Source organism: Neopsephotus bourkii, unplaced genomic scaffold (assembly GCF_033783945.1).
Source record: "Neopsephotus bourkii isolate Nb327-2 ecotype Australia unplaced genomic scaffold, CSIRO-AGI_Nbou_v1 NB_1510, whole genome shotgun sequence".
In the NCBI taxonomy this organism is placed as follows: Eukaryota; Metazoa; Chordata; class Aves; order Psittaciformes; family Psittacidae; genus Neopsephotus; species Neopsephotus bourkii.
In genome coordinates this window covers 56,847-82,601 of record NW_026901986.1, presented here as the reverse complement: position 1 = coordinate 82,601, position 25,755 = coordinate 56,847, and the positions used below count along the sequence as shown (strand labels likewise).

At 40.5% G+C, this 25,755-nt stretch overlaps 1 protein-coding gene across 3 annotated transcripts in view; it reads right to left on the bottom strand.

Annotated features, from left to right (window-relative positions):
- Window positions 1-9,750: 9,750 nt before the first annotated feature.
- HAAO (3-hydroxyanthranilate 3,4-dioxygenase) overlaps window positions 9,751-25,755 on the bottom strand; it is a 29,660-nt gene continuing 13,655 nt past the window's right edge. For all 3 annotated transcript variants that reach the window (XM_061369707.1, XM_061369708.1, XM_061369706.1), the window contains 4 exons: window positions 16,104-16,249; window positions 14,892-14,960; window positions 13,656-13,738; window positions 9,751-12,339 (listed from right to left, as the gene is read on the bottom strand). In XM_061369707.1, coding sequence (XP_061225691.1) covers window positions 12,261-12,339; window positions 13,656-13,738; window positions 14,892-14,960; window positions 16,104-16,249 — 377 coding nt within the window. In that variant the 3' untranslated portion in view covers window positions 9,751-12,260. The remainder of the gene's footprint in view (window positions 12,340-13,655; window positions 13,739-14,891; window positions 14,961-16,103; window positions 16,250-25,755) is intronic.

Here is a 25,755-nt window from a genome sequence, read left to right as displayed (position 1 = left end):
GTTCGTTCAAACATATAGCTATTCATATTAGCAGAGTCAGGCAAAGTTATATGTCATAGAGAAATGATAAATGGATAGATCTGTGGTTCTGGAGGAAGTAGGAAGTGAGCTGTGGATAATAACAATGCCAGCTTGTTTCGACTTGAAAATAAGATGGTCTACATGAGAACTGCCTAAAAGACAGTATGTTTACTGAGAGGACGTGGCACACTTAAGGAGCTTGTGCCACACGTTTTATGGTCTGGGATGTGGTATGAGGGTGTGCCAGGAGTGACGGAGAATGCAAACCATGGTAGGGTAACGTCAGAGGACTGCAAAGGATGGATGGAGAAGAACCTGTAACTTCAGCCATCCTGCAGGAGCGGTCATTAGGAGCACTCTTCCTTCAATGCACTCGCTAATTTTGAAGGGCACTGGTGGGAACACCCCACAACAGAGCTGCAGGTTGAGAATGGGAACAGCTCTTGGTCTTGCTTCCAGCATTTCAGCAACAGGGAATGCATCCTGAATCACAGGCTAATCCAAGGCAATTTACTGAATGAACCTGTGCTATGCTCACAGTTCCAAAATGTGCATAGCTTCTTTTTGCAATGGGAATTGAGATACCATAGACTATGTCTCAACTGCTGGTAAAGTATGTACTCAGATTATGAAGGATATTAAAGTGTGAGGTAGTGACAGAACAGTAATATTGCAGACACTGATCTGATCGAAGTAGAAATAGGGGTAAAAAATGGTAATTACATAAAAGTTATGTTTTAATGCTAAGAAATATTAGGATTATTTTGAAACTAATTGGATAATGCTGGATTTCAAATTCCCTGTAGCAGCTGTGGAAGATGTGCGAGAGCATCAGTGTATAGACGCAGGTCTTGAAGTACCATTTTGGCTCACTGACTCCCGTGCTACTGCCGCCAGGCATGGCATACAGTTCTCTGTTAAATGGAAACACAAGTGCTGATAAGCTTCACAGTTATGACGTTAGTACAAAGGGACAGAATATTTGGAATTTAATAGTGTCTGCAGCATAAGGGCATTTTTAAGTATACTCAGTGCTGAGTGCTCCATGTCCTGAGGAACAGATAGGCCGGGAGAGCACATAGCTGTTGCTATATAGCTGGAAGGAATGATTTGATTGCTGTATTACTGCTCACCCTGAGAACGTTGCTAATTTGCTGTTTACACACCAGGAGGTAATATGCTTGGTACAAAAGCAGTTAAAGTGGCAGGCATCTTTTTCTTAGTCATCTCTGTTCTACTCCGGATGCCTTTTTCTCAGTCAGCACCTCGATTTTCACAACCTAGCCATGAATTAGAGAAGCAAAGTTTTAACACAGTAACTGTTTAACTCAGATCTCTGTGTTTCTCACGGAGTCTTTGTTTCTTGCTGCTGGATACTGAGAATACAGACCTTCTGAAATGCCAGCTCTGAGAAGAAGCAAACATATGCTGTGGGTGAAGGCAATGGGAGTGCTAATGAGGCTTTTGTCAGATGACTTTCTCTGCTTATTGTGTAGCTCCTTTTCGCTAGCTTTCTATTATTTAGCCTACAAGCCTCAGAAAACAGATTGTCTCAATCTAAATTTTCACAGTGCCTTGCTGAGCATAGGAGCCTTAAATGAGAGTATTTGCTTTACTGATCACTCAAATATAGCTGGATTTGCTTTCTGTGCAGCTTTTCTTTTCCTTCCTTGTCTCTAGCAGTAGCACAAGCTTAAGCAGAGAGAGCTTTCTCCCAGAGGGCAGGGAATCCTAAAGGAAAAAATCCTCTGAGCATGCAACAATAGCAGTCCCATGGAACCACTCTTTGTCTTATTCACATGCTTTGTAACTGTATGTGGTAGTGAAAAACCTACACATAGCATGGTCAGGAGCTCAGTATTTTCATCCCTGGTGAAGAAAATCACTTAATGAACCCAGTGGGAACAAATAAAGATAAGGACAGTATGCCATTTTCATATGGCATATTGTGCCCAGCTTGAAAGGAAGTGACAGCTCTGGGAGGCAGCAAGGATAAATAGCACCTCCACACTCAGCTCAGGCAATGGAGTTGTTTCTGTGCCCAGCACCTGCTTTCAGGACACTGACTGATGGGGGTACAGGAGTTTGTGCATTAACTCTGCCTTTGTTCTTCTCTAGCATGGCTCATCCTTTCCTTTGTCCCAGTTGAAGGGCACCCGTAGCAAAGATTCTGCTGCCTGTCACTGCCATCCCGTCCCTTCAAACTTTGCAATCTTCCTTTTTCACCAAGAGAGTAAAAATTAATGTATTTTTCAATGCTAAGGATAAGCAGAGTAGAATTGTTCAGGGAGTTCATGTGCAGCTTGGATGTACGTGGCTTCCTCCAGCTGATGTGGCTGCCGACAGTCATTGATCCTCCTTCATTGCTCTACCACAATTATGTCTTTCATGAATGAGTCCTTAAATATCCTTTAAGGAGAACAGTATGGGTTTGTCATTGTTTGACCAGTCAAAGGATGGGAAAATGAGATTATATATCACAGAAAACGTTTATTTCCAGTCACTTTTGCTGTAAGGAACTGCCTCTGTGAGCATAGCTCTGGAATAATAACCCTTATAGAAAAAAAAAGACATCTGTTCAGGCCTTCCATGAAGTGACAGTAATATCAGCTTAATGGAGAAAACTTCCAACAGGAGACTATTAAGCTTTCCTGAATAAATTAATGTTATGCAGCTTTAATGGAGGTCTAAAATAGATGTGAGAATTAAACAGAAGATAAAACCTAGGTATTCCGTGGAACTTTACTTGAGTTGAAATAAAATTCTTTCAGATGACTGCATAAAAGTAAACTCTATTTTTCAAGCTGGCTTCAATGATCTATATCAACTGCACTGTATTGCAGACAGAGAGCTTTTAAAGTATGACTTCAGCTGATGAGTCAAGGTATTGTCCATCACCTCTGTGAGGTGAATACTTTCAGCTGGATAGAGCAATCACTACGAAGACCGGATCAGCTGGGGCCAAGAGGTTTTAGGACTTGTTTCCCATCAGCCCTATCCCATTATAAATTAACTTTGGATTGAGTTTATGCTCTTGGTTGCGATCTCTTAATAGTCTGCAAGTTGGAATTGGCAGAATGTACTTAAGTCCTACCCTTAACACAGGCCTTGTAAATCAAGACCACGTCTGGAGGGAAGGGAAACAGGTATAAAGCATCTGGATGCTCCAGTTCTTTGCTAAAACAAGTGTTAGATTGTTTTTTCTTCTTCACTCTGTAGCAATGCTCACTAATTTTGGTTCCCCTCTTCACTGCTGCATCATGCCAGAACTTCAGTTTGTCCTAGTAACTTCAATATACTGGTGAGTACCTTTGTTTTAAGGTGATTTAATGACCATTAAGCACTCTGTGCATGTGAATTTCAATAGACTTGGGAATGTTCTGTGAAACCTGGCTTTGTGCCTCTTTGGGTTGATTCTGGTATAATCTTCTCCATGTAGACTTTCTATAGGCTACCTGATGTGCTAATGTATACTAGGTTATTGAAGGAACTCATTATTTCAGCTATATGTGTGTGTATAGATGCTTTATTGTTTCTTATAAGAAATTTGATAAAAGCCATCAGTGTTTGGGGGTTTTTGTTTTTTTTTTTTATTATTTTTCAGTGTTGCGGTTTTTGTTGGTTTTTTTTTGTTTGTTTTGTTTTGTTTTTTGTAAATTTAGTGAATAATTCTGAAGTTGGTTCCCATAATAGAAAAGAGAAGTTAGTTTACTTGGCCCTGAATAAAAGATCCAATTCCTGTACAGGTGGTTTGTGTGGCATTATTACTGTAACCAATCATGTCCCTGGGCTCTCAATTTCTAAAATGAACATTTATGTTCCTTTAAGTAGTTGCCATGGAAATCCTCAGCATGAACCTCATCAGTGAAGGCCTTATGGCAGATAACTTATGTCTATTATTTCTCTAAACACGTTGGGCACTACAGTGAAAGGGGTTTTGTGAGCCTTTACAACACATGCACAAGAACTGCTACTTGTTCTAGCATGTGTTTCCTAGCCTTGATTCTTCAAATCAGGTAAACGAATGTCAGATCCTATTACTGTGCATTTCTTTGAGAAAGTAATACAATGAATTACAGAAATACCTTTTTTGTTTCCAATCTCCTAAAGTATTTTGAGATGAACCTGTTTGGTTTTTAGACTTCTTTATGCTGAGCGTTTAGGCATACAAATATGGGGGAATTACAGGCAACTGATTGTGTTCCATTGCAGCGCTGCAGAGCAGATGTTATCTTGGCAAGGGCAGGATCAAATGTGAAAAGTGGAAAATAGGAATAGTCTTTCAGTTGGTAACTCCTCTTTGCTTAGATGATTAATAGGCTTATTTTAGATAATGCTTTAGATTACACTTAATTTTTAGTTGAATTCAAAAATAATGAGAAAGAAGCTAGTTAACTGACTTTTTTGAGATGTTCTCATTGCTCTCCAGTGTTGTCTTCTCCATGTATCTGGATATTAAACGTTGAAATCTGGAAGCTGTTCCTTTTCAATAGAATGCAGCTAATAATTTCTGCGTTCTTTCTATTCCTCTAAAGACTAATTCAGCTGTAATAAGGGTGCTAAAGCACCAAACACTTTATTCATACATCTTGAATATGATACACTATTAGACTGAAGTTATAAACTGCAGATTAGATGTGTCATGTTAGAGTGTGCCATTTGGTAAGCAACCTTCATGTGCTGATGCAGTTTTACCCTTGTGTCAGGCTTTAGCTATAATGCCTCTGTAGACAGAAAGCCAAATTGTCCTCTGTTGCAGTGCTGTGAGCCCAGGGTAATACCATTAGCTACGTACTTACACAAATACAACCGAGAATAGCATTTCTCCCAGTACAGGCGTATGAGGAAATTGATAAAATGGGTTCAGTGCAGAATGTTACAAAATAAATATGGAAAATAGCAGTTTAATGACAAAACACACGGCTTGTATAAAATAAGCCATAACATGGGGTTTCATAATATTTTTTGCTGTTTCTATGCATCTTGTTTTTAACCAAGATGAATATTAGTTCCTTTCACAAAGAGGATTTTATTAGCCTTGCAGGGTAAGGAACTTGCAGATGACTGTTCATATGATCATACAAACTATTTATCTCTGTACAGTTCCCACTGCACTGATTTGGATGTCCTGGAAATAGCAGCTGTGCCTAACTTGGTGCCAGTTGCAGCAAAGGCCAGTCTCAAATACAGGTGGAGAAGGCACTTGGGGTGGGTTAAAGCACCCAGATGAGCAAGGACAGGAAAGAAGTTTGCTCTGCCACCTAGCAGCTCCCCCCAAAGTAGATAAAAGGAGTACTTCATTCTCCTGAGCTTTCAGTATGTTTCTCTCCATTCACTATGTTCCCTTTTAAAACTAAGTCTGTTTAGCTTCCCCTGCCAGACACTCTGGCACGGTTCCTCAGGCACTTAAATATCGTTGTGGATTTGGGCTTCCGAGCCTACATCTTATTTCCCGCTGAGGGGGAGGCAGCTTTGCAAGTAGAGTTAATTTTGCTATAGAGGAAATTAATGCCATGAAACTTTTCTGTTAGATTATAGCTGATAATGAAATAACAACCCTTGGCCGTCCACAGGGAACGCCTGTGAGCGGCATGGTCGCGCTGCCTGGGATGCTGTGGAAAGGCTGGGTTCGGTGGAGCATTTAGTGTAGTCGGCTTCCAATGAAGCCCAGGATAGTGCTTCCCTCTTATATGATCTGCTTTTGCTGTCCTCCAGCAGTGTGCATGGAGTGAATCCAACCCGCAGAGAGCACAGATGTAGCTGCTTCATAAAAGCTTCTGAAACATCCTGTGTCTGACATAAATACAAATGACCTTTTGTTTCCATCTCTCTTCTGCCAATAACAGGCTAGTCATGTTACAAAATGCCAAGCACACACGGTATGCTTGGCACAAACTTCACCAGTATGGGCAAGATACAACTAATTACTGCATAAAAATACCCACAAGTTATATATATATAGGTGTGTTTGAATGTAGCTACATGTTTGTGTGTATATACACAATATAAATAAACACTAAGCAGCTGTGCATAGGAGCGTTTGGGGGGATGCAGAACACAGCAAAGCAACATAAGCATTATTGTAGCGTAGCAGCCTGATTTTGTTAACATGGTGGCTTGAATCAAGGCAGCTGCATCTAAAATGGCAAAGATGTAAGTAGTGGCAAATTGCTTTAAGTGATGAATTGGGTGTGAATTTTCTAGCTTATATCCAAAAGATGGAAGAAATAGCTTTAGATAGCTGAATGTTTTTGTCCGAATTGGAAATAGAAGCCAGCGTCGGTTGGTTTTAATTTTAAACATTAAATCTGATGGGATAAGGCAGTCTGATTCCTGATCCCAGTGCTGGCTAGAAGTTTCTTGTCTTGGTTTAAAAGTAATCTAGTAGGTTTTGGGGCATAAAATACTGCAATGATTTCTCGTCATTCTGCAAAGCTTTTACTCAGTTCCATTCAGTGCTTACCATTCCCAGCAAGATATTGTCTGATAAGGGGGCTTGCCCATTGATTGTTTAGTTGCCTCTCAGTAAGAAAGCATATAGGGTTTGAACCATGGGGTTGTTAGTTACCAGTATCAGGAAGCAATCAGTAATTGTTAACATTTTTCTCAGGTTGTCATAAACAAAGCTGATCTACCTGTGGTTTGGCAACCTGCTGATCCTATTTCCCCAGGGCAAAATGTGTCCTTCACCTTCTTTTTGTCACGTATGTCAAGGTGCTATAGACAGCCCAAATCACAAATGTGTTCAGGCGAATGATTGCCACTGGAGCAATGGCTTTGGGATGGTAAGTACTTTCTGTCAGCACTTCTGACGCTCTGGCTGTGATTTGCAAGAAGAGAATGAGCTTTGCTTCATTCTTGGAAAAATAAAGGATGGGCCCTGTGGCTCAAGGAAAGGGGCTCCCTGAGAGCAAAATGTGCAGAGTGTTGTATAAATGACCCTGGAGGCATTTCCCTATGGTTCTGCCATGGACAGCCCTGTGTTGTGTGTGCAGTTTTCTGCTTAGCCTAACACTTACTGTGCACTCCATCTGGATGTGCCCAAATGTGTCTTCTGCATAAAGTGCAGATGCTGCCCTGGGGCTCTCGGAGGAAGAGCAAGATACGAGAAAGCTAGGTAAGGTGCAATGACTGTATTTCAGGGTCAAACACCGGTGGTATTTGGAAATCATATGGTGAAGCTTTCCAGATTCAGTTCTACATTGTCAGGTGTTTAGCTGCTTTTCTCAATTGCATCATCAAATTTATTTTCAAACCACAAAGCATACAGTTTGAGATTATGGTAAGCACAATGTAGAAGAGTTTAAGTCTGCTGTGAGTGAAGCACAAGCTTCATCACCTACATGCCTTAGCATTGCCTTCTAAGCAAACTAGTTCCCTGCAAGGGGAAAAACATTAAGACATCTTTAAATATGTTTGCTCTAGTTTTTCTCTGATGTAGTAAAGATATACCCAAATTCCTCGCTGAGCTGCAAATGTGCTTATGCTTAGAGTGCTTTGTCATAGCCATGGTATCTTTCTCAGCGGCTTATGAGGTTACATGGCATAGTGGTTTAGAACGCAAATAATTTTTCTCCAACTTGAGTGTTTTTTATCTCCCAAACCAGGGGCATAGTTTTTCATTTAGCTGTTCAGTGGCCATGTGCATGCACCTATTCATCAACTCTTAAGAATACAAAGCAGTGTTAAAATCTTCTAGCATGTGGTTCTGATGCAACTTACAATGAATTACTAGGCCAAAGATCTTGGAGATGTACTTAACCTAGAGCAACAGCATCTTAATTGTTCTGCCGTTTATATCACATTAAAAGGGAGACTTTTTTTGCACTTCCACACTTTCTGTGCAATCACTGAAAACGTTGCTGACTGGATACAGCGTAAAATCTTTCTGTACCAGATAGTGCTAGGACCTGAAGGTCAGGCACTTACTCTGAGTGGCAGGGCAGATATTAACTTCGATCTCTTCATTATTACTTTAATATCAACAGTTTTTCTTTGGGTCTAACCAGCTATTATTCTGCTTGCTTTGTTGTCAAAGAGTAGCTGTACAAGTACTTGTGTATTCAGTCAGAAATGGACCAGGAGGTGATGACCTTCGTTAGCATGAACTGTCCATTGAAGTGCACTCTGGATTATTAACTCAGAAGACAACCCAAAGCCCTGAACTCTCTGCATGACGAGCACGAGCTGGTTTTGTAGCAGTTTGTTAAGTAACTTCAGTAGTTTTTCTTCTTATACGCAGTGATGGTGGGAGGGTTGCTTTCTGTGCATCTGTTCTACAAAATAAGCGTGGCTGGAGAGTTGAAATTGGAGTACAATGAATATTTTGAACAACAGAATTAAGGCATTTATTATCTTCATGCCACGAGATACAACTGGTTTACAGGTGTCAAGGCTGTGTGGGGCTGAGGAAAGCATCGACCACAACACACCTTATTCTACCAGTTTACTGATCCACCTAGTCTAGGTTTTGTTGCTTCAAAGGAGCAAGCAAGTTCTAAAAATAAAGCAAACATGGAGGAAGAAGAGTTCCTCTCTTGACTTTTGCAAGCTGTCAATTTATGCACTGCAAGATGAAATGGAGTTGGCGTTAGATCGTTGTCTTGTCCTTACTGTTCTGTCAGGGATTCTTTTTCGTTTGGTTGTTGTTTCTTTGTAAACTGGACAATCTTGACCTCTGCTGTTGATCTCTGGTATGTTCTCTGCATGATCTGTGAGAGTCATTGTTTTCCTTGTGTTCTCAGACCCACAAACACACATTTTGCATGAAGTTGTTTTTTGTAGGCCTTGTTTCAGTATTAGAGAAGCAGTTGGTGAAGGCTTAGGCTTTATTTACTGTAGCAGGATTATTACATTCTTCAGTCTTATGATTCCTTCAAGCAGTACTAGTTGTTTTGAACCAGTGCACATGTATAATGTAACGATGCCAGTCAACATAGTTTTGTTACGGTCTCATATTTTGGCACTTAATAAGGAGAAACATAGTGAGATGCTATCAATTCATTTCTGTAATACATGCAGGTCAGCATAGCTCAAAATAAGAGCATAAGTGCCCTGTCAGGTCAGACCTGGCAGCCCAGTGGCGATAGCAGACACTAATTACTTTAAATAGTTTTGATCTATATTGCTAACTTACGTGAACTGAAAGAATGACTGTAAGATGTAAGTTACTTGCTCAATTTGTAGTACTATAAGAATGCTTATATAGCTCATTATATGGTTTAAATGCTATAATAATAGGAAACAAAATGTATCAATAGATAAAGAGGAGAGATTTATAGTTCTCTTTACAAAATTTACCAGTTCTCTCATTGGGATTAAACACGTTAAAGGCACTGAACAGCCACAGTCTACCCTGATACTTTACTCGACCGGCAGGATTGGGCCACATCACCTTTTCCCATTTGAAGTGAAGGGGAAAGCTCCTGCTGACTTCCAGGTTAGGTGAGATTTAGGTTTGGAATACCTCTCTGCAGACACTTTTTTTGTGTCTTTCTGAGCTTTCCAAGTCAGTTCCAGTTTGTGATTCTGGATAATCCTTAGCGTGTTTGAAGGTAATAATTAATTTCTGAAATATGGTGTATGTATGGCTTCTGGTATGTGTAGGTTTTTTGGCAATGCTGCTTAGAATATATGTTTGTATAAAGGCTTTACTTTCGAGTCTTGGCAAATCAGCGAGCAACAGATGGACTGTCTGTGCAATACTGTACTAATGAGGTTAGCATAATCTGCCAAAATGTAGTAAGCTTATTAAGTACAAAGTGACACAATATCTCTATAATTCTGATAGAAAATGAGTGCCCAAATTGGGGTATAGGTGCACTTTGTATAGGAGGAGAAGATGTAAAGATGTAAAGAAGATGCCTTGTATATGCATAGGATATGGTTTTGTGATGGTGTGTTGTCATGGACATGCATGAACAAGCACTTTGTCAACAGGAGTGCATTAGGGGATGTTGCAGACAACGTAACGTACCTAACTAAGCTTTTGCCACTAACCTAAGTCTGAAATTCATCTTTATGAGCAAGATTAGGAGTGAAGTCCCCACACTGTGATTCCAACAGCTCTGGTGACAAATTACCTTCTGAGGTAACCACACATAGACAGAAACAGCTCCTATCAGCTAAAAGGACTCCAGGAACCAAACTTGCATCTGGCCAACTTCCTCATGAGCAGAGGAGCAGGGGTACATCTAATTTAAAGGTACCATTGTTGGGGCAGTTTACAATATGTTTAAGACGGAGGAGGAACAAAACACATGGAAAAGAGTCACTGACTGATCAGGAGCCCCCTGGAACTATTTGAAGACTTGGAAAAAGAGAACTTGTAGGTTTCTGTATCGCAGTGGTTAAGCACCTTGGAAGAAGTATAAAAAGCATGTTCTCTCTGTGCTCCCATTTGTGCTCTGGTCTGGTTCTTGCTCTGATTTGAGGCACCTAGCATAGGAGGTGGGTAGAATTCATGTGTTCAAGCACAGGTTGTCATAAAAGGACTTCATCATAAATATCGTTTGAGTGAGGCCTTAATTGTAAATCCTGGGAGGTATCTAATCCAGAGGTACCTTCATTGTTCTTTGCTTCTGGTTGGGTGAAACCTGTTGATTATTCTTGACGTTGTTCTACATGTTCCTGTGGTTTACGCACTTACGATTTGGTGTGAAATACAGAAATATTTCTGTGGCTACCCTCTAACGGGTGGACTGAAAATATAACATCCTGGTACCCTACATTCCTCAATGATAGCTGTTTGCGAAGCAATTCTGCACACACACCAAAACCAAGGATAATCAGATGAGTCCCTTTATCAAAAGGAAGGTTGTAGCTCCTTTTCGTGTGTGACACCTCCAATAGCCTTAAGGACTAGGCTCACTTTCTCAAATTAGGTTTCCTGTTGTTAGGAGGATGTAGCAAAGTTCTGCTGTATGCTTTACTAGGAAAGCCACTGAGCTCACATATAAGTTACAGACTAAAGCCAAGCCACCTGAGTCTTTCCCATCAGAAGAATGAAAACTTGAACATAACATCCCAATTTAATAAGCTTTGCAGGTGATAGATGTCTTTTTTGAACTTTGTTAGCATTACAAAAAAGAAATAAATCAAGAAATGGTAACTTTGCTTTTTCCGACATGTCATTGGTAATACCTGCAGACATTTAAGCAGCCTGTTTGCTGGTGTTAATGTGAAGAACAAATAAAAACAAACACACAACCCAAAGCCAACCAACCAGAATCCCCAAACCCTAAACCAAACCAGCCCCCCTCTGGAGGGTTCCTGGAATAAAAGCAGGAAAAGGTAATCCGACCCTTGTGATTTCTGCAGGAAAAATCATTGCTCAAAAGAAGCAGCACTTAGAAACCGATTGCGATATTTGTTCTGCTCCCTTGTTCCCAAACACATGCCTTGGGCTACTTTGACTTGAGATTTCTGCTGCACAGGGATGCTCATGACCCAGGTGCTCCTGTGTTAGCTATATTGCTGTGCTATGTTCTTCATAATGCAGAGGCAGCAGCCAGGGTGGGATGTGTGGCATGATGTCATTGTGATTGATATTGCATTGCTGGAGTTGCTGAACTGATGTTACCTGAAGTCAGCATAGCAGTGACATAAGTAATGCTTGATGTTGCTGCAGGTACTGCTCCCCCCTTTACTAATGTACCTTTCTCTCATTCACAAAGTGCTGAGATCTTCCAGCAGTATTTTGGTTTTTATAGGGCCTTTTAGCCAAATATCTCAGCAAATCTGCAAGCTACAGCCCACTAAAGCTCCCCCACTGTGGGCTGGGTAACTAATGATATACCCAATTTATTAGAAATGACAAGACTGAGACAAAGAAGTAAAGACTGTTACTTAAGCAAGCATAAAAGTATGTGTCCTATCTCCTTTTCTACATCTTATGGCAGGGACTTGCATTTGAAAAGCCTTTCACTTATTCTAGATAGTATCATATACATTATTATATAAGTAATCCTGAGGCTTGGATCTGTCTTCATTTCTTGTCAGATAAGAATTATTGTTCTGTTTGGTTTTTTAAACAAAATTATTGATTGCAGATTTTGCTGAAACTTTACCTACTGGGGGGTTGGGGAGAAGTTTTAGCTGGACACAGGACTTGACTCCAGTAATTCAGTGTAATCATTGGCTTAGGCTAATCACATTTCCAGGTATTCTGCCTAACAGATCATTAAGATAAGACAAGTAGGTTAAAACATAGTTATCATCCAAGTCAGCTGACACAGGAGCTAGGCATAAGGCTGCTTGCGCTTTGGATCCTGAGCAATGCAGAGAGCAACACATTCTTCTGTTCTTTTCCAGTAGTACCTAGAAAAACAGAGAGATGATCCAGTGTGTCTGGGGGGAGCCACACACTCAAACCAATAACTAGAACATTGATGCTGCTGAAAAGTAAGGGAAAATGAACAAGTTCTGTTCTGAATATGCTTGTTCTCTTTGCGTATTGGCCTATCTTGTGATAGCTAAGGAAATTATTCTGCACCATCACCAACCTAACCCGAACATCATGATACGATGAGGAAGAATGTATATCTACTTATAAACGAAGCAAGCAGGAAGGTGTCTATTCTGATCTTGGTGACAGGAGGATCTGAACAGAATCACCTCAGTGCAGGTATTATTTTAACAAAATCAGTATCTACAAATTCAGTAGTATTTGCCTTGTGGTCATCTCTCTCATATTAGCTATTTCCAATGGCCAGAGATCAGTCAGGGTGCAAGTGATGCATACAAAAGGTGCCTGCCGCAACTGCTGCATCTGATAAATGCCTTAATGGTGGCAGATCTCTGCATGTGCAGCATGCCATGACTTTGAAAACACATGTTCATCTGTTGGACTGGACTGGGCATTAATTTAAGTGATTTCACAGAAGTGATGGAAGTAATGGTGAAGGGAGGAGGTGACCACATGTTGAAATTGGAGGTGTAGTTTCAGCTCTTTCAGCAAATGTTTTCAGTGCTGTGCAAAAGGCGCAAACTACTACCTATGGCATTTTTCCTGTAGAAAAGAAGGCCATTTTTGTCATCTGCCTATAATGTCCTGCATTGCATTACCAGTGAGTATACATCATCCTTCATCCTCATGGTGGGAACTTTATCAGCTCATGCCACTCATTGTGAGAGTTGGCAAGTACTGTCCCTTTCCACTTCCCCTGGAAACTAATTTCTTTTTCCTTTTCATATACCGTGTGTGTCATGATTATGAAACAGCCATATGCATCCTCCAGGAAGAGAGCTGGGTTCTTAGTCTGAACCCTAAATCTTGCTGCACTGGGGTTGATTAAGGCTGGCCTGCAGCTTAGAGGATCTGCTGTGATTGCCAGTGGGTGAACTTGTGCAGTCTACCTTTATGAATGGTCTTTTGCATGCTGCTTTCTCTTGGTAGTGCATATCTTTTTTGTTTTCCCCAGTTTTAATCCTAAGAGGTGAACTAGAATGAACATCCAGCTTTGTTTTCTCCTGAAGACACTTCTGCCCTGAGGAATAATGGAGGCTATTGCAAATCCACAGCCTTTGCAGGTACTGTGTTTCTGCACCAGCTGACATGCAGCCTGGTGTGGACCAAATACACATTTTGTTGGAAGATGAGAAATCATGCATTGAACCACTTCATCTCTACTCACATAGTCTGGGCACGGACAAGCAGGCTGTCACCAGCAGAGAGAGTTAGGGTTTTGCCATCCATGGTAACAGTTGATGTGCCCTCCTGAAGGGAAAGAACAGATAGTCAGCTTTTAATTTTCCATGTCCTGTCACTAGCAGAAAGAAGATGCTGCAGGAAAGTAAATCTTTCCCACTGAAAGAGCAATTTAAATCTGCTCTGTTTCGTGAGGCCTAGCTAAATATTCAGCTGCTCCTCCCTGTCCAACACTATTAGCATCAATAAAAACATGGTTCATTGTTCCCCATCATAAAGCAGCAACCCACTGCCTGACTCTTGGGGTACAACGCTACCAATCTAACCTGGCAGTCTGCAAGCTGATACAGCTCTCAAAATAACAACCTCCTCCTGTCTCAGGCTCCTCTTCTACTTTTCTGGTTCCTAATGTCTTGTTAAGCCTTGAGAAGCAGCTCACAAATCGGCAGGGAGCTGACAGAAATCACTCATAGGAGCCCATCCACACTGGAATGGATTCATCATTGTCTTGTCAAGGAGAGGAGCCAGGCTCTTGCCAGCAACAAGGTCTTGATGGCACAGATGCTGTCTGCTGCAGTGTAAACAAATGGCTTTCAATATTTTTATGTCTTTAATCAGTATTTGATGGTCCCTGTGAACTTCAACAGAGCAGGAACTAATAGAAATATCCTCCTCCGAGCTCTAGGGTCTGGCTGTGAATGAGAACTAGCTCTTCTCTGTTTTCCCCTTGGGCTGCAAATCTTTCCTAGAAGCCAGCTGAACAAAAGACATCTGGATCACTTCCCACTGTGCTTCAGTATAAACAAATTCTCAGACTTTTTAATTGGCATATTCTACCTGCTTTCACTCTGACTTCAATATGAGAACAAATGCTGTAATGTAGAAGTAATAGGTGATGCTTTATTATCGCTTGGAGGCATTCTGATATATTTACAGGATATACCCAGTGGAGGGTGTGTTAAAATCCCCACCAAGACCTGTTGGAGGATGCCAGTATCTCTGTCTTCAGTGTAGAAGATGAGGAAACAGACTGTTTTTATGGTGGCAATAGCTTACAGTTATTTTTCATGATAGTTTAAAGCTGAAGGGTGGTGCCTGTTGGTGGTCTTTTCTAAGAGAGGTAATCGTCTTAATTTCTGTTGCTGGTGCTAGAAGTCTTTAAGCCTGTTCAGTCTGAACTGAAATGTGAACTTGTTCAGTAACGAATGTGAATTGCACATACCAGCTGCCATATCCAGATATCAGAATTCTTTTTGCTTTTCTCAGTTGTTCCCGGTCCATAAGCTATAACCTTGAAAAGAAATAGGGAATAAAAGTAATGGGTTCATCCCAGTGACCGAAGTGTACGTATTCATCTTCCAACAGGATTTAAAACATTCTATTTTTACAGGAAAATATTCATAGAAGATGACATTATTTTTGCAGACATTAAAATTCACATTACGTTTGGTACTCTCATATTGATTCCTACTGATAAAAAGGGAACTGATCACACCTGCCACTCCTTATGCTCCTCTGCATCTTCACTTATCTATTCCTTCTGCCTCCTCCCACTCTCAGCTTTGCATCTCTATCCTTCCTGCTTCTGTTCTTGGAACAGGCACTTCCTCCTCATGAACTCTAGACCCTGTCAAGAGCCTGTTGAAGTAGAAAAGATTCTTCCCTAAGCATTAACAAAGCTGCAGACTGGACCTTATTTTTCTCATTATCTGCCCTTTCTGTGTTCTTCCTCACAGTCCCACGCTGTCACTATGCTGTCAAATGTATTGCATTCTTCAGAGTGTGAGTCCAAATAACCCAGGGAAGGAATACGTTTTGCAAACTATTGTGCGTACAGCGCAGATATCAAATGATGGCAGCTTAATTTACTACTAGACTAGACTGTGTTTGGCTAAAGTGAAGTGACATTGAGAAGCGCAATGCTTATGGCAGCCCAGGCTCTCTGGTGCTGTCCGGTTTTCCTTATTTCCACTTCATGTAGATTGAGGGTGAGGAAAAGAAAAATGTATTGACACCCCTGGCTTCGACTTGGTTAAGTTATGCTCTTCAAACACACAGGGAAGCTGAGCACACTCGAGTAGTATTTGCATCATGCTGGTATTTCTGATTTGGTAACTATGGAGGGGTTGGGGGTGGAATGAGCAAGCTGTTTCGATCCCAAAGGAAATGAAGGGAAATAAGGTTCAGGTTAATTCTGTGAATGGAGCTATCTGAGCTAGGAAACCTCTGCCCTAAGATAGTCAAATCGGTGGATGAAGACAGGCGCTTCCAAAGGGCAGGGTGGGTTAAGACCGAGTGGTTCTGTAGGGGTGTGTGACTTTCTCTACTGACTGCGTGTTGTTCCTAGGCCTGGATTCACTCAGTCTGGACAGCAGGCACCTACTATTTATCTTTAAAAATACCCCTCTCTTTCAGAGAAATTCGACCCTCCTACCTCTGTCTCAAAGTTATCTCCAAACAGACTCAAGGATTTCTTCTGCCGGATTTCACCACGATGATCATTTAACCAGCCTCGGAAGGAAAACGGCTCCATAACAGAGGTGAAATTTAGAGGGAAAGGTGTTTCTTTCAGGATTTCATCTGTAAGGAAGGTGGAGGGTGATCACTGACGCTTGCTTCCCTTGATCTTTGCAAACGTTTTACTGTTACTTACAGCTTGAAGGGTTCAATTTACAGATACTATCTAATCAAAAGTCAGTTGTAGCAGTAAAGAGTGCTATGGTCAGGGCCTAAGGCTGTAAGATGCATGTATTATGTGTGTATCTTCATGGAGCTGCTTCTTCCAAGGTGTTGTCAGAAGTCCTGTGCATCCACACTTGTTAAAAATGCATTCAAACAGAATGCAGTAGACTACATAGTTCTTCCTGGCATAGTCTTAATTTTCTTTCAGACAAGCTTTTGTGCAGATAAAATCTGGGCACTTTGCTACGTGAGCCCTTGTATATATCCCCATATAAGTGGAATTAGGCACATAGAACCAGCTTACTCTACATCTTTTACATGGTTAGTACTGGCTTTTATGTTGTTTCTCCTTTCTGTGTTTTTAAATACACTGACCACATTGAAGCAAACGGTTATCACAACCTTAAATTTCATAAAATGCCTTTTCTGTGCTGTTCCTGGAGTTGCAGCTGGATTTAATTTCCAGTAATTCTCCTTCATAACTGGTTTGATTTTAAATAGCTGGACTGGCGAATGCACTTCCAGTGCAGCTGGCAACGTGCAAGATTTGTGGTGTGTGCTACTGGAAGGTGAAATTAGCTGTAGTTATTTACCAGCTCACAGTCAAGTGCAGAGGCAGCACAAGCGCCTTAGCAATCCCAAGTAGTTTGTTCTGAGATGCCATAGGGGAACACCCTTGGCGTTATTTCAAGTAATAAGACCAAGTAGGTGATGGAAAAACCCACTAGATGGCTGTCTCTCAAGTGTGTCGAGGTAATAAACTCTCAGCCAAGTCTGTCTCTGTATTAGTCAGAGTAAGTCTTATGCAGTGTTCTTCTGGTTCCTTTCTCAAGTTTTCTTCCACTGCTCTGCAGTGCTCCAAATTTATCATTTCAGTTTTCCATGGGAGGCCGTTTTGTGTGCAATACGTATTCACTTTTTGACCAACGTGTGAGACAGTCAGTGCCTCCAAAGGATAGCAGCATACTGAGTAAGCCTCTGCTTTTTGATAGATCAGAATAAGCACTGGCTGGCTACATCCATGTCCAGACAACATGGATGGGATGAACCCATTGTAGGGTTCCATTGTAGGAATAGGTTTTTGTTATTCAGGTGTCTTCTCTCTTCTATTAAATGGAAGTAGTCAACATGTTTCTGCAAATGATTTGTCTCGGCAGTGCCTCCTTCAGGACAAACTGAAAGCAATCTGCAGCAAAAGAATAACTTTTTTGTTTGAAAGCTTTTTTTCCTCAAGTTTTTTTGTTTTAAAGAAAGCTTCCTACTTTCCCATTATTTCACACCAATACTTAACACACTTTTCTTAGAAGCAAACTCCTCCAGAGAAATGAAGAAGGGCCAGAAGGAAAATGAAAATCTTTACATTAGATTTATTCTAATCTGGGTTTTGAAATATTAACAGGATCTAGTCTGAACATTCTGTACTTTGTAATTTGATAATACTACAAAGCAATTTTAAGGTCACTGGTGATTTATGTTCACATTGCAATATGTCTGTCAGGTTTTGGTTTTTCTTAATTTTTACAGGTTTATCACATTTGCTTTGGAGATAATTAGGCACCTTATACCCTTAGTCCTTAAGTTATGGATATGCTCAACTGCAGCTTTATTGCAACATAGTTCTTTGGCTAGGGTCAGATAAAAAATCAAAGGCCTAAAATATTATGACATATATTCACAAACAGCAGAAGAGAAGAAAAAATAAAGACATTTTATCAGGAGGTGCTCAGTGAATTAGTATCCCAATAGATTATATTTTTCATTAACAGTAGCAATCCTTACCTCCTGAAGTAATATAAAGACAATAGAGTTTTGGGGGGGTTTGGTATCAGAATAAACCAGGTTACTCCTGAATTGAGAGAAGCCTTTTGGAATACAGCAAATTACCCTCGGTAGGGCTTCTTACTAAAATGCATGCCCTAGGTGAGATAGTTACCCTGTAGGGCAAGAGAGAAATACCAAAATGCCATGAGTATCCTGCTCAGCTCAAGGGGGTACATTTCCACAGGTCAGGAATTCCAGCATCATGCTATTTAGATATTGTTGCATATATTTCTGCTTAGCCTGCATAGTAGCTGTGAACAGTATCTCAGGTTATGTACAGTTGATGTGTTTCCAGAGTTCTTATGTTTTAGTAATACTGTGAGACAACATGTTTAATGATGGTAAAGGTAAAAATATGCCAGCCCAATGCAAGAAGACAGCAGTTCTAAGCTAGCTAGCCAGCTGAAAGTCTTGCGTATCTCCAAGTAATATATCAGTGAGTGGAACATCAAATCTAGTATTTTCTTACATGTTCAGGAGATCCAATTAAATAGTTCAATAGCAAAGTCCATTTTTTGTAGATCATTACTATTAAATATTCCTATCACAGCAGTGGGTTCTTTATGAGGTTTACAGCTCTTTTCAGCTTTCAATTAGAATGTGATGATATCATGTTGAGCTCAAGAAGACGTGTTTGCTGAATGGATTTGTAAATAATTTAAGAAAGGAAATGACAGGTCTTAGGGGAATTTGATTTCAGTGAATAGAGACTGTACTGAGACTAAGAATATGAAGCTGTGCAAAACTGGAGTGAACACCTTGCAGGGAAACAGCCAGTGAACATACAGGTAGTTACTGCCTCACCAGAGGTCACCTAAGGAAAGGTTTGAGCTTGCTGGGAGTACTGTACTTCTGATAGTAATAAAGAGGACTGCCACTGGCCTACAAGGTATATGAGGGTGTATTTGCTTACCCCAAATTTGCATGTTACATGGAAGCTCCCTCTTCCCTACCCCTGTGATGTGCCTGAGCTCTCTTGTCAAGAAATGAGACCATGTCATTCTCCCAGTGTTATTTCTGGAGACCTACTATCCCCAAGCTCTTCCCATAGCTCTTTTACAAATCTTGTTTCTTCAAGATTTACTGCAAAGGAAGAGAGCAATAAAGCATGTGAAATACAATATATTGAAATAATGTCAACTCTCAAACTGATCATGTTGCCTTTATGAAATGCTGTATTTTACAGTGACATGCCATCTTTCACTTATAGGCAGCACATTCTAGGTGTAAGAATCTTTAAATCACCTTATTTGAACCTTCCATTCTAACTCACTGTGCTGCCTCAGAAAAGGTCTGTTCTTGCATGCTGTGACCTCGTCTCCATGCAAGGATGTGAGAAAGTCCCTTACGAATGGTGCCTTCCTCTGCCAAAGCAGAAGGCATCCTTATCCAAAGCGAGCAGTTAGATCCTCTTTGCATTTTTATCCTTTTAACTGAGTGTAAAATGGTCCAGACTGGGGATAAGGAGCTCACAAGTTACTTTAGCATTATGTATTCATTTACTTATTTCTGCTTTTTTAATCATCCCTTCTATCTCTTAAAGCATACTGTATCCTAATGAATAGTTCTGATGTGAGAGTTTTGCAGCGGTTCACATCTAATTGCCAATGCCAGGAGTAATATAGACCCTGAGGTGTTTCTCTCGTATATACCTACCTAATTCCTATGAAATGTCTGCTTTATTCTCCACATTAATGGAAATGTCAGTGAGACCAGTAGGGCTTTAATACCTCTGCAAATAAAACCTGTGGACTGAGGGACATGATTTCAGGTTTGAAAACACAAGTAGTTAGCTCATTCCATACAACAGTCTAGTGTGAAAGCACTGATGGTGACTGATTACTTTGGGGATAGTTGGTTCATTTCACTGAGGTTGAGGATAGATGCAGAAGCATTTAGCTGAAAATGCAGCACTCACTTGGTGTAATCATACATTTCCCCGTGTAATTGTATTTGTTTTTGTAGCATGCCCTGAGAATTGGCATGACTGGTAATTTATGACTTGTCCCTGGTAATTATTGCTAGGCACGTTCCTCTGTGTCATTAAATCTATGCTGGAAACAAAAGAGCAATATTTCTTTTTCCAATTGAAACAGAAAGAGTTTGAGGGAAGCTTTGAAAAATGCTTTTGCAATAAAGAAATACAGCCTCTTGAGAAGGAGATCTCACCAGCCAGAGGAAAGGGAACAAATTAGAATGACAACATTGCAAGACATAGGGCATAATTCTGTTTCAAGGCTTTTCATATCTAGCTAGGTCATTGTAATCAAGAATGATAAACACTGACCATATTCCAATCCTAAAATCAGGAGTCTTAATTTTTGTTTCTGAATCTGCCTTTTTTATAGCTGTAGGCTCTTCATTAATTGTCTGTGAGTAACTTCTGCTTCCATAGGAGAGGAATAGGATATTTCAGAATAACAAATGTTCAGACCTCTCTGCATTTGTGAGACAAGGATTTGTACAGCATGTGCAAGCTATTCCTACTAAACAGTCTTAGAAACACCAGTGAAAATGCCAGACTGACTCCATTAGGGAGTTTTCTGTTTCAGAAGTTGCTGTCTGGGGAGCATTTAAGAGAGTAAGGAAGAAAAAAGCTACCTTATTAGAGAAGACATACCTGTTGTGAAACTGCTCTGAGCTTCACAGCTCTTAAAAATATTAGGGTTTTTTTCCCACTAAAGTCTGAACAGAAAGGAAAACAACTTTATAGGGCATTTCTTCCAATTTCCCTGATAGGATTATTATATACATTATCTGCTAAAGGTCAGTAGTGACTTGGTTCCCATGGTGAAGCATTACGAGAGCTCCTGAAGATTACAGTTTATGTTCTGCCTTTCTTTCAGGAGGCTCAGCTGAGAATACTGTGGGGGAAGCAGACTTCTTCCCGGAGATTTTGGGGTTTGGTTTTGTTTGACTGTTGTGATTCGTGGTTCTGAGCTCTGGGAGCTTGATGAGCTTCCTGAAACATTCATGGCTCCAGAGAACATGCAACCGGCAGTCCTGGTTTGGGGATGATGTGTTGTAGTTTGGGATTAAAAAGTTTAGCAGAAGTCTTCATGAGGCAAATTGTAGCAGCCATACTCCAGACATTGTAATTCTACTTTATTTGTGCATTAAATGTTGGTGATAGGTTGGTTTGTCCCAAGATCTTCATCTCCAGTACTGGCTATACACTCACTGGGGACCAGTGTGGTGTGGAAAGTTGTTACCTATGGAGGGAGGGGAAATAGATGAAGCCAGCGAGACACTGTATGGATATAGAGGATTGGAAACACACATTAGATGATTCTGTTCCCTTCTACTTTTTGCAGTTCAGGTGGGCTTCAGGAGAGATATGAAAATGACTTGGGAGTTACTTAAAGGTTTTAGGTAGGACGGGATAAAGATGGACAGTGTATTTATGTCGGCACCTTTGCCAGAATAGAGACCATGAGGGTGACATGAAAAAGGAGTGTATTCAAGTTGTTGATAAGGTATTGGAACAGTGTTTCAGAGAACTGTACAAGTATGGTGGGTCTAGACAGTTTAAAACAGTTGTTGCTCTGTGTCAGCTTGAATACTGTCACGTCCTGGAGGCCTCTTGTGGTTGTTTGCCAGATAAACTCCCTAGAGGAACACTCATTAATATCTAAATGCTTACATGCTGTTTCTTTTAATACAAGTATTCAAAGCAGAAACAAGTAATATAGAAAGAGCAATCTATCAGATATGTTTGAAGTCTTTAAAAGGTGAGAAGTGAATCAAAGAGAATCAAACAGCCAGTTTTCTAAACATCTTCATAGCAAATAAAACTTCAGGTTTTTCTTATTTTCAGCTATTAACACTCTTCTCTTTTGATCTGCTTGTTTTTATACACTGATGAAATGAGACTACAGAGGTTGCACTGATTTAACTACAGAGGATTAACAGCACGGAAGCTGATTATTATAGTGCTGAGCTCACCCTTATAACTTGTTTAATAGCACTTCTGAAACCAGAAAACATTTGTTTATAGACCATGCCCTAGGCTATATGGTATTTCTACTCCAACTGACTGAAGAAATTAGCCAGTTTTTCATACTCACTCAGACCCTTAGGTTTTGTCTGCTCACAAGCATCAAACTGTGCTCTATTCTAGCAATCCTAACCAGATTTTAAGTCCAGACTGTAAATTACCCTAGATACACCTAAAACTGATGAAAGCTTTGCTAGTGAAGTCACTACAGGACTGGCGTTTGGGGTTTTTTTTTGTATCGTAGATGTGTATGTTCACTGGCAATAAAGCTTTTATGGGAATTCAAATTTCATTTATAATTAGACTAATTTGGATAAACAAACTCCTGCCACCCTGCCTACGTCACTAATGTTCTTGAGGATAGTTTTTAAGCAGGCTTAACTCAGGAAAAGTCTTTTCTTGCACTTTTCCCCATCAAATTTCACATGGAAGAAGCCTGGATTAGTTCAGTGAGTATGGCAGGATACACTTTTGAACTTCTGGATACTTCTGTGAACAATATTCAGCCATCACTGTTTGTTAGAACAGGGGTTTGTCTGTCTGAACTTTGTCCTCTTGAATGTAAAACTGGGATGAAGTTGAAATCCTGTGAGAACCTTGCTTCCAGTCTGATTCAGCTGAAAATGACAAGAGTTGCTTTGATAGCTCTGACTCTTCATGTCAAAAACTGTGTAAACCAAACCAACCTATATCCTAAGTATATTCACCCTCATTTACAAAAGGAGGGTGAGCTTTCTCAGACTTTGTTTCTACATGTGGTAACAAGAGAGGTCAGTACAAAACAGTGTCAGGGAAGATGCCTTAAGTAAGGACTGCATGCAGTACATGCTTCTGATTATATTTCATCTCATGGTATTTAAGTCAGTCTTCTAAAAATGTATGTTTTCAATAGCTATTGCTTTCTCTTCATATCTTCTGAGTACCTTGCTTTCTGAGGGGCTTGCTCTATTGTTGGCTGAGACAGAAACCTTAAATAAATCAAGAAAAGCTCAGGTCTCGGGTGTTTGGTGGTTTTCTAAAAGCAATTGGAGCTTGATTGGTTCCATTTATAACTTTGCTCTAGGAGTGAGCTGCAATCAAGGGTTCCTTTCAAAATGTTTTCCTTCAATTTTGTTCTATTCCTCTTAAAAAGGTGAGGCCCTTGTTCAGGCTCATATAGAGATGAACCTGAAAGTGCTTCAGCTGGCACTTTTAAACTGATGGGACTCTGAGCTTTCAGAGGAGAACCTGAAAGAACAGCCTGGAAGGCAGCCCCCTGTGCAGGCCAGCTCACATCTTGTTAAAATACATCTGAAGTGAAACATCATGAGAAACTGCTGGTAGCTTGCTGTGTGTTAAAAGGTCATGCTGGTTGTTGAATTCTAGTTCTTAAAGACAGGAAGAGCTGCTGAGGGAATAAATCCAGAGCATGATTTATCTACCAGCTAAGTATACCTCCAGAAGGAACCTATCACCAGCTTAGTCCTGTATCAGTTTGTTGGTTTGGGGTTTTTCAAACACAAGTCTCACTGACAGCAGCTGCTAGCTGAAAGTTCTGTAACCAAAAAATGTGGGGTATTTTCCTCATGTATAAAACATCATTGAGACTTTGAGCTTCTTATTGTCCATGAGAACTGAAAACTGGAGCTGTTCCCCAGGCTAAAAGTGTGCTGTGTAGCTTTGTTTTGCTGATAGCAAGAGTGAAGCCAGGAGTGTTTCAAATATTTCTTATCTTGACTTAGGAGTTAACCTGAGAGGAAAATCCATTCGGGGTGGAAGGTGTATTGATCTCTGAGCACAATAACTATGTTTACTTGTTTGTTTTCTTTCATTCTGTTGAGAAAACCCTCTTTTTTTCATTTTTAATAGAAGTCTCTCATGCCTCTTGGGACTTTTACAGCTTTTGACCAAATTGCAATGAAAGAGCTTCTGTACTGGATTTATCAATACCAGTTTCTCAGAGTTCTGTGTTTAAAAGCCAAGTGTCAAGATATACCGTATCTGCTGATTGTCACGTTATTTAGCTCTAATCTGAAAAAATATTAACAATATAAATCTCTCATGCTCTTTTTTTCCTGTACTGATGTAATTAATTTGTTACTGATACATAAGCTCTCAACTGGGACTGCTGAGGGATGCTGATTGGAAATCACTGTCTTGAACAAGGATGGTATGTGTGAGATGGTATTTTTTTTATTACAGCAGCATCTAGAGGCTTCATCTGAAACTGTATTTCCTCTGCTAGACGGTGTGAACACACAGTGAGAGATAGCACCTGCCCTACTTATGCCTCTACCCCCCTTCTCAAAACCCCAACTAAACCAAACCATCAACACCCAACCATGTCACATGGGTGACATGCTCAAATTAAAACAAGATCAAATTAGAATACTCACATATTTGGTGGTTCATATAGAGAAAATTCAGATCTTGGTGATGACAAGACTTTGTAAGAAACTACAAGCCTTTTTCACAGAAGTACATTTCCTGGTCAGTAAAAGCCAATGCCAAAAGCTGGTTCAGCTGCAAAGTCTTTCAGGCAGGGTTTCTGAGTGGTTTATCATTTCCTGATTGCAAGGACTTGTGACGTTGTTCAGTCCACAGGACTCTTCTGTGAACTCTTCATTTTGGTGACAGTGACTTAGTTACCTCTTTTTAAGAAAGTTTATGTTCATACACCAAAAAATCCTTTCCCCAGTTTTAGGATTTGAGTGAGAACTTTGTTTCATTAGTGACTGAGATGGCAAGCAGTGACATTTTTATGGTGAGTATCAAGCTGAGAAATGGGATAGATGTGGGAATTATGTTCCACTAGAGAGAATATTTCTCTAGGAGAGTATTTCATGAAAATCCTCTTACTTAGGATACTTGGGGATGAATATGGAAACTAAGGACAACTGGTTCCAAAACCTTTTTAGAGAGGGCAAGAGCGATTTAACCTGGGCAAGAGCTATGGAATTTAAGTTATGAATGTGAGTGAAGGATGACATGACAGTTTGTTATGTGGTTGTAAGAGTAGCATAGCTGGGTATTGGAGCTATGCATGTGTGCACATACAGTGCACCTTAGCCATGAATTTCCTGGTTGGTGCAGAATGTGCTTCCAGTCAGTCGTTTGCATACATGAAACAACAGACTGATTTGAAATGGCAAACTCAGCTGAGCAGTGGGATTGACTCCACTGGTGTCCTTCACAACAGCATTGGGCTGACCGGTGCAGGAGCTCTCCAGGTGAGAATTGAGGGCTGCCCTGGAGATCCCAACAGCAGCACCTGCTGTGCTTAAGCTCATTGATACTTTCGCATGTTTCGATTAGGAACCTGGCAATGTTGTGGAGACTGTCCAGGTAGTTCCTGCAGCAGAACTGACCAGGCTGCACTGAACTAAACCACTTGCCAATAGCCCATAGAAACCCTTCCTGAAGGTCCAGAAACGGTCACATTGTGTAGTCTTTTGTACATAGTTAAGACAGGTGGGTGGTATTTTGTAATAGTTTCTGTTAATAGCAATGGATCATGCACATGCTGGATGTTTGTATAGACCTATGGGCCAAAAGGATTGTAAGATTTCAGCAAAACTAGTTTCCCACTGAAGGTGCTGCTGCAACT